The 9,489-nt window shown below is 36.6% G+C and overlaps 1 protein-coding gene across 1 annotated transcript; it reads right to left on the bottom strand.

Annotated features, from left to right (window-relative positions):
- Positions 1 to 2,370: 2,370 nt before the first annotated feature.
- Positions 2,371 to 7,039, bottom strand: LOC103708548 (mitogen-activated protein kinase kinase kinase 11-like). The gene is made up of 3 exons (XM_008793517.4): positions 5,163 to 7,039; positions 3,556 to 4,011; positions 2,371 to 2,869 (listed from the first exon to the last, which is right to left on the bottom strand). The coding sequence occupies exons 1-3, from the start codon at positions 6,354 to 6,356 to the stop codon at positions 2,597 to 2,599; spliced, it is 1,923 nt and encodes a 640-aa protein (XP_008791739.3). The 5' UTR covers positions 6,357 to 7,039; the 3' UTR covers positions 2,371 to 2,596.
- Between the last annotated feature and the right edge of the window lie 2,450 nt (positions 7,040 to 9,489).

Below are 9,489 nucleotides of genomic sequence, written 5' to 3'. Positions count from 1 at the left end.
AAACAAAGTTTTTGAGCTTGGGTTTCGGTTTCTACTCGAGAGTTCCATCACTAGAAATGGGAGTGCTTTCAAATATATTAATACTACATAAAGTATTATTATAGCACCTAAATCTACAACTTACACATGCAATGTTTTAATAAGAATATTTTCTAGTATGAATGGTTATTATTAAACACAGAGGGTTTGCTTGTTTGTTGTGTGTGTCTTGAACAAGAGCACAGTTGGCTTTCTTGGGCCAAAGCCACTTCGGCCATTTTGTTTCCCTTTAATTGGGTAAAGTGCAAATTTCAGCTCTACTTGGGTCACCGCTTGAGCTAAGATCTGACGCCAATTGCCCATACTATTATTAGGAAAAGCACATAAATAAGCACAGCGATAATTTAAAGGTAGAGGCAAATCAAGAGCAAGTTGTGATGCATGCATGTCAAGATGAATGAAGGTTCATATTGCAATGTGTACTAGCATGCTGTAATGCGTATAAGCATGAATTGTAGTGTGTATTAACATCCCTATATAATAAAAATATAAGAAAAATAAAATTGGATCTGCAACAAACTTGGCATTGTCCTTGTACAAATTCTGGCCACTCCTACAGGTATAGATCTCAGGCTTAGCTTATTTGCAAGATACCGACGGACTTGATCTACATCGGTGGTGCTAACATGCTAGTGGATCCTTCAAGAACTCGCAATCCTGCATCTTTATATTGTCCAGGAAAAGAGAGTAAAAGAAAATGATGGAAGCAATGTTGAGATTTCCTTTCCATGTTGGTCCTAAGAGGCCTAACCTCTCTTACTCTCCCCATGGGTCAATGCCATTAAGGCTCATTATCATGATAGAATAATGAGTGCTGCACAGTGTAGGTGATGTGGGTATTTAGAATAAGATCTTGATCACTTATTTTTTCATTGCCCAGAGACTGACTCAGGTTCTCCAACCATGTCTTTCAGAATACAGAGGCTATTTTTTTTTATTTTTTTTTGAGCCCACCATCTTCTAGTCTGAACAACATGGACTCGAGTCAATTCTTGACTACCTCTCATGGATCATTTGGAGATTCAGAAATTTGGATATCTTTTGAGATATGAATGGCATTTACATTTTCTGATGGAAACTAGAACATGTCTTCACCAAGATAGATTCGATGGGTCAGTAAATCAATCTTGCAACAAGCTACGACCTTATCCAAAAAGATTAGTCGAAAAGTGTTATTTAGATTTTTTAACCCTGTATAAGTATCCAAGATCTATTTAGTGCATAGCCAATATGAGACTAAACATATACCTATACAATCCCCACATACTTCTCTTGTTTAAGTCATAGCATCTTTTCCAGTCATAAATACTACAAATCCAATTACAAACACTACGATCAGCAATGGTCAGCTCAAATAAACCTATGCTGCAGTATTTCTAACCTATATATGCCATGGATGGGGTTCACTCTGATACAATTTATAATAACATAGAATATCATTCGAAAAAGACTAGCTATAAAAGATGTTATTTAAGTTATTTGACCAACTATCCAAAATCTATATAGTGCATGGTCAATGTGAGACTAAATATATACCTGCATGGGTCTTCATAATTGGGGTACACCTTGCATGGAAAAACTAATGTTATCTAAGAAAGAGCGTGATAACAAAATGCATTTGATATTACAAATCAAATGTCCTCAAAAAATAAACACACACACACACACACACATATATATATATATATATAGAGAGAGAGAGAGATGAAACTTAGCTACACTCGAGTAGATTTCCATTTAGATTCGATCGAATCTAGATCGAATAATGATGGTTCTACATCAATGATCCGAACTACTGAATGTGATCTGCTACTTCTAAACTGCTTATATACAAAAAAAAAATATAATTTAGAGATCTTTAAATTATACATTAAGTAATATATATATATATATAATATTATTTAGACTATCCAATTTTTGACCACTTGATGCATAAACTAAAAGTCTTAAAAAATAATACGATTGTTGATATATAAGTAATTTAGAGATAGTAAATCACATCTGACGACTCGGATTATCGATATGGAACTCTTAATGTCTGAATTAGATCTGACAGGACCTAAGTGGATAACTACTCATGCAGCCAAATCTCTCTCTCTCTCTCCACACATGTACACATATACACAAGCATGTGCTACAATCCTGATACAAATTTTATACTTTTTGCATATAAAATATAAATAAGATATATAGTTGGAAAAGGACCTAAAGAAAGTAAGCCCATCCGAGGAAGTGTCGAAAACAGCTGCTCACCTGGAGTAATGACGGTCCCATGGCAACTTCCGATCGGTTTTAAAAGAAACGAGTAAGAATAACCAACAAAGGGTGGGGTTAAAAAAAAAGTCGAAGCAAGCTAGCTATACATATGTTTTCATTCTGCCACCAGTAAACAAGCGTTTACTCATGGCAACACGTGTACATGCAGAAGGGCACAAATAGTCACGAAAAGGAGGGAGGCAGCATAAAAAAAAACCCGTCTGTCAGACTTTTTTTTTGTAAAGGTTAGGCTCTAAAAATAAACTTAATACAGAGAACAACCAACAAAACTTAGGAGTAGTTACAACAATTTGGGCACCAGTTGCCGTGAGCCATCGGCATGCGAACGTTTTAGCTTGAGAATCCAATGAAGAAGCCGCTTCTTATGATCCTGGCTGGTCAAGTTTGGAATCGGGTCCAGTGTGCCATCTCTAGCGACAGCAGATTCAAACTGTTCCAAGACCTTCACAATCTGCCAGAACTCAGGTCTCTTCTCTGGATGCAGCGCCCAGCATTGCTCGACCAACGCTCGCAAGGCTGCTGGGCAGTCGGGAGGAATCACAGGCCTCAAGTTCTGAAAAGTCCATTTTTTTGGCGTTAGAAACGTACTGACAAATATTTAGATAGCTTCTCATATTTCTTCTCTCTCAGCCAAGATTGAAATATGAACTTTATGAGAAGTAACCCACGTATTTCATGGAACTGTTTTGACATAACACGTCAACAAGGGTTAAATTCTGGCATTTAAAAACTTTGTTTCTGACAGGAAGCTGCTAAAATGTTTCCCTAAAAAAATATTCAAATAATAAACATACAACTCTCCCGTATCAAGGTTGTTTACAGGCAGCCAAAACTATATACTTACAGATAAACCAAAGGGAGGTGAACAAAGCCACGAGAGAATAGCTAAAAATAGCAGAAAACCAACATTAACATCTAGCACAAGTTCCACTTTATCATGTAACACACAACATGCTAATAAGAACATTTCTAGTTAAAAATAATCTAATAGGAGACTGTCACAGTTATAGTAGTTTCATGTAGTGATCAGCTCTATCCCATTTTCAGAACGCTCAATGTTTTTTGTGCAGAAATCTCGATACAAATTGTAACTCAGAATCTGGCTTCTCACATGAAAAGACTCATAAGATATTTTTTAAAAAAATATCGAAGTATCAATGCATCAATAAATTACAATAATCAATAAAGATGCTTGAAGGCAACGTATGCAAAATCCTCCATTATAATTGAAAAGTGTACCTTATCAACCACTGCAAAAGCAGCTTGGATGGGTGTCATATCCTCATACGGGACTCTTCCTGTTATCATCTCCCATAATACTAGTCCAAAGCTGTAAACATCTACTTTCCTTCCATAATGCTTGTGTTTGATCATCTCAGGCGCCATCCAACGAAATGTTCCAGGGTCCTCAGCCAATACATCACAATATGCCTCCTCACAGGCTATTCCAAAGTCAGCAATTTTTACGCACAAGTCTTCATCAAAAAGAATGTTCTCAGGTTTCAAGTCTCGGTGGATAACTCCCTGTGAGTGAATGTATTCCATTCCTCGAGCAATATCTAGAGCAATTGCAATAAGTTTCTGTAGAGGAAGGGATTTGTGTTCAAGCTTGTGTAAGAATGCCCTTAGGGATCCTCGAGAAAGATATTCAGTAATTATGCAAAAGACTGGTGGTTTTTTGCATGCTGCTGCCATCTGCAACATACCAGAGATAATCATGTGGGGAAAACAGGAGCATCACATACATCATTGCATTATAGGGTAGAAATTCAAGTGAATTCAGTCAGACAAGATTGAGAAGTACCAGAGAAGTCTTGACATGATAAATCTATAAAGATAGGCCCTTAATCAACCCAAACTTAGCTATAATTTTTTTTGCTGCTTTTTGGTACAAACAGTTATTGGAGTTTATGAAAGTGCTAGCCTACCTAACATGCATATTATGTATGTTGTCTGAAAAATTTGATATGCTATCACCTAATGGCCTCACTTTCCTCTTCCTGAAAATTTGCCACATTAAGGTGGATGCCTTGAGCAATAAAAGGTTGCTAATCTTTTCTGCACAACTTTATATTAAATAGCTTTCATTTCCATTTTATTACTTCCCCACTACTCCAAAATTAAAAGATTGAGAGACAAACTATCCCTATTCTTACCACTCCAACTCCAGAGTTCTATTCATAGTTTTAACATAAGAATTTTCAAGTACACAATATCTGCACTCACCCATCTTGCCAATGGTATATAGAGTAATTTCATTTTGAATTCAGGATAAAGATTTTAAAGAAGATGGTTAAAAATTGCAACCAACTTCAGTTTGACTACATTAATCCATTAGAAAGTTGTGAAGAGCTAAAAACACCCATGCATAAAGAACCACCCACACGTACCAAAAAAAGAGAACCGCCCACGAAGTCGTCCTGAACAGAGATAGCAAATAATGCTCCATATATATGGGTAAAATGTCAAGAACACAAATATCATACTTATTGCTTACATGTTTGACCAAAGAAACATTAGAGCACAACAGAAGCACTCACTGGGAACTCTTCAGTTGATTATGTTGATATATAGGAGGCCACTTTAAGAAGACATAATTATATAAATATATATATATATATATATATATATATATGTATATATATAATTAATCAGTAATTAGAGATCATTATACTTCTGGGAACACACAATGTGCAGACAAGTTAATTGGGTGGGTATTCTTCAGTTGTAATCAGAAGAGCAAAGCACTGAAAGCACAATAGATCAATCTGACGGAAGAAATATATAATGGAAACAACGAGCAGAGTCAACAACGATTACCCAAAAGATAGATATATGGTAGGTACCTTAATTACATTTCGGTGATGGAGATGAGACAGAAGGGTGACTTCTCTAGTGAACTGTTTCTCCAGTCGGGCAGCCATGACTCCATTTTCATCATCATCAGGTTGCCTAATAATTTTCACAGCAACAGGCTGATCCTTATAAATACCATGATACAACCGACTATGAGCTCCTGAAGCAAATCTAAGCCCCAGGTACAGCTGGGAAAGATCAACCATCCACTCATCGGTGGTCTCCACAGCATTAACCCTCCCTCCACCATGGTCCATATATCTCGCCCAGGGACTCTCCTTACTCTTATGCTTATCCAAGGCTTTCATAGAGGACAAGTGCTCGAGAGGGGGACTGAAGGGAGGTGATTTTGATTTGAGAGCATTATGATCACGGGCTTCTCTGGAGAACAATTTGCTAAAGACGCTATTATCTGATCCCTTCCTGCTAGGTGGTGGGGTTGAGAATCTCCTCCCACTAGCCCTACCTTCTTTGAAGGCATCAGAAAGGATGGTAGCTGGAAGTGGAGACAAAGACCTCTGCTTGGGTTTGGATTTCCATGCATCATCTGATAGTGACTCTGATTTATGAGAAACAGAACCTAATTGGAACCTTATCGAAGAAGAGTCCAAGGCCTCGCAAGAGTTGGAACTTTTCAGCTTCAATTTAGGATCTTGATCGGAGGAAGAACTGGAAGACTGTAAACTCCAACTCTTCGGTTTCCATTTAGAATCTTGATCACCATGAAAAGAAAAGCTAGAATTCTCTAAACTTGACCTCCCTGGCTTGGATCCACGATTGCTGTCGGGCCGCGACGGCAAAGGAAACGACGGCGTGCTAGAAGAATGCCAGATCGAGTCCTTCTGATTCAGTCGATCGGTCGCTGAAGAAACTGATGCCAATGTACAAAGATCCAAAGTCGAGCTATTCATCTTCAACTGCACATCACGATCAGCCTGGTTGGAAAGCGGGATCGCCGGCAGCCGAGAAGAATCCAACCAGTGGCAGACGGCATGCGAGAACTTGGCCCCCCTCACCCAAGAGCTGCTCTCCTCCATTGTACCCCGGAAATCCGAGCCGAAGCCAATCAAATTCCGGACGCAGAGCCGCGGCAGAAACCCCAGATTGAGACAAAGCCGGGGAGAGCGGAACACGGATCCAAGAACACCTTTAAGCACATCTAAGGACGGCCTTCGGATCCACATCAACGAGACAATCCAAGCCCAGATTGGGCGCCCATTTCGACCAAACCCCTCAAAGGGGAGAACTCCTACGACCGTCTCCACCAGATCAATCCATAATCAGACAAAAAATAGAGCACCACTCGGAGGGTAAGAAGAAATTCCCACCTCTGCTAGCCCTTTCACAAATCCGATAATTTGGAAAATGGGAGGGGAAGGGGGGGACGGAGAACAATCCAAGAACCAAAATTTATCAGGAAAAGGCAACGAGACCAGGGTCCCATCGGACGCAAAGACGCAAAACCGCCACAATTATTTTCCCCAGCGACGAAGAAATCACATCAAAGTCCCTCCTTTTTTGCAATATTTAAATAAACATCTAAGATTTCGGGGGAAAAAAAACACTTTCTGACATCCCACCACCGAAAACAGTGATCTTGGACTTCAAACAATCAGAAGAAAACGGATAATTCAATACAACAGGAAGAGATTACGGGAATCGTACATAGAAGGAGCCAGGCACCTGGAGAGACGCACAGGAGCCCCTCCCGCTGACAACAAGAAACCCCCCCTCCTCCTCGAAGACAGACTGCTTCTCTCTTCGTCGCACAGGGTAGGAGAAGGAGGGGTCTGGTGCGGAATCCGTCCCTCTCCCTCCCTCTCGCCGCCGTCTCTCTTTCCTTCTCAGCTTCCCTCGTGATCTCGTTTTGGAATTATTCAAGGACGTACCTAATACGGAAACAAATGGGACTTGAAGCCGTTATTATTATATTAATAATATCTATTATTATTATTATTTGTTATTATTATTGCCCGTTCTGCGGTTTAAAGCGCTTGTGGGTGGCGGTGTATGGGACCCACCCTAAAGGAGTGGGATAGGGAAAGTCAAAGAAATATTCTATGCTAAGAATAATAGAATGCAAGTGTCGCCATCGAGAACCGGTCGTGCTGCTCGTGCATCCTCTCCCCCCTCTCCTTCTCGGGAGGGTTTGGTTCGCGGAAAGAGAAGTAGAGAAAAAAATACGGTCAACGAGGTGCCTCTTATTTGATTATTTTTTTTGAAAAAAATAAAAAAAATAATTTTTTATAAAAATATAATTTTTATGTTTTATGAAAAAAAAATTCATAAAAAAATGAAAAAATTACTTTTTCATGAATCGAAAATTATACTATTTTTATTTTTCTAAAATAGCCTTTCAATATTAATAAGGTATTAAAGTCTTAATTTTTATTAAAAGTATAATAGAAATTACATATAACTTTTTCAAAAAAGTGGATGGTCAACCAAACATAGGCACTCTGCAAATCTATCATTTTTCCATTGTCAACCAAACATTCCAAAAGTACTTTGTCAGATGTCCTTTTTCAAAAATCTGTTTTCCAGGAATCATAGTTCTAAAAGAAAAAAAATGCTTTCCGCGAATCAAACGAGCCCTCAGATTGGTGGATTTTGGTTTTACATTTTTTACTTCAACCCACAAAATTTAAGTAATGTGTTTAAGGTGTATAAAATGGATGGTAAAAACTTTTTAAAATTGAAGTAATATATTTAAGGTCCATTTGGTTGGAAGTAATATAGTATAAAAAATTAAGTCTCATATTAGATTACTCTGTTAGATATAATAAATGACATATCTTATATTTATTTTTTTAAAAAAATAAAATAAATACCAGATTAGATTATCGACTGAAGGTAATCTGCAAATATCATTTTTTTAACGAACATACCCTCACTTATGTTATATTAATATAATTATATTAATATATTGATTAACAATTTATAAATAATAATATAATAAAATATTTATAAATAAATATCAGTTAATTATTAGATAATAATTTATAAATATTTATTGATTATCAATAAATCTAACATAGGATTTATTAATAATTAATATATTTATTTATATGCCAAAACATACTAAAATTTATTTATAATAAGAAATATATTTTTTAATATGTGTATAATTAATTTTAAAATGTTTATTAATTTATTTAAATATATTTCAATATTCAAAATATCACATATTGATAATATTTGTATAAGTGGACCATAAATGGACAATAAATAGACCGAAAAAAAATTATTATCTAGATTATTTATTTAAGAATATTATTAAAAGTTTGGTAATATTTTTATATAAGATTATCTCCAACCAAACATAGTAATTTTTTCTTGATACCATTGTTTAGAGTAATTTTTTTACTAACCAAATGTGCTAAAATTTATTATTCTTCATAATTATTTTTTTAGATAAATAATTTCTAAAAATTATTTTATTATTCTGTAATTCGACGTATCCCAACTAAACAAGCCTTCATGGTATATATAATAGATGGTAGAAAACTCTTTTTAATGTGAAGTTGTGTACATTGGTGCAGTTAATTTAATTGATTAGCTTCTCCTACTGGTTTTATGGGTTGAAACAACCAATACTAGCAGTCCTGGACGCTTGATTCATGAGTTCCACTTCAACCCTAATAGGAAGGTAATGGATTGAAATTGGTAATAATCATGTTCTAGTTGTAATAAATTCCATCCAGAAAGCTTTTCGTACTCAAACTTGTAGTAACATGTTGCATCAATAAAGTTGTAAGTCGAACAACAAAAAAAGATTAAAAAAAAAAAACCCTCAATTTGGTTATGTTCTGGAGAAAGGGGCAAAGAAATTTGATGACATTGGCCTTGTGGACCAGTCATGTCAGCTGAATATTATAGACACATATTAAACCAGCTAAATATTCAATTATCTTTTTAGAGTTACAATTTTGAATAATCAAATTATTTTTTATTCAGTTAATTAGTTAGCTCCAAGATTTTTTTTTTGTTGTTGTTGCTTTCGAGAAAAATTAGATTAGGTTCGAAATCTTGACTTGCGCGATTGACACGCTCCACACTCTTGACGGGATTACCTCAAAATCAGCATCATAAGAATGCAAGCTAACCCATCAATGGACTGCCGGCAGCGTCGTGTGTTAGGCCAGTGGAATCTATTCAAATCCCATAGCTATAATCACAGACATCAAAGTGGAGGCATGAGAAAGAGAACGGACCAGGACGCAGTGAAGCATCGAGGAGCCCAACGACACTGGTGGAAGGTGAAATGGTGGCTTGATAAAGAGAGGAGGAGGAGGAGGTGGTCGGTGCCTGACGAAC

The sequence above is a fragment of the Phoenix dactylifera genome, chromosome 8 (assembly GCF_009389715.1).
Source record: "Phoenix dactylifera cultivar Barhee BC4 chromosome 8, palm_55x_up_171113_PBpolish2nd_filt_p, whole genome shotgun sequence".
Lineage (NCBI taxonomy): Eukaryota > Viridiplantae > Streptophyta > Magnoliopsida > Arecales > Arecaceae > Phoenix > Phoenix dactylifera.
Note: the sequence above shows the minus strand (reverse complement) of the source record. Positions and strands in the feature narration are given on the sequence as shown.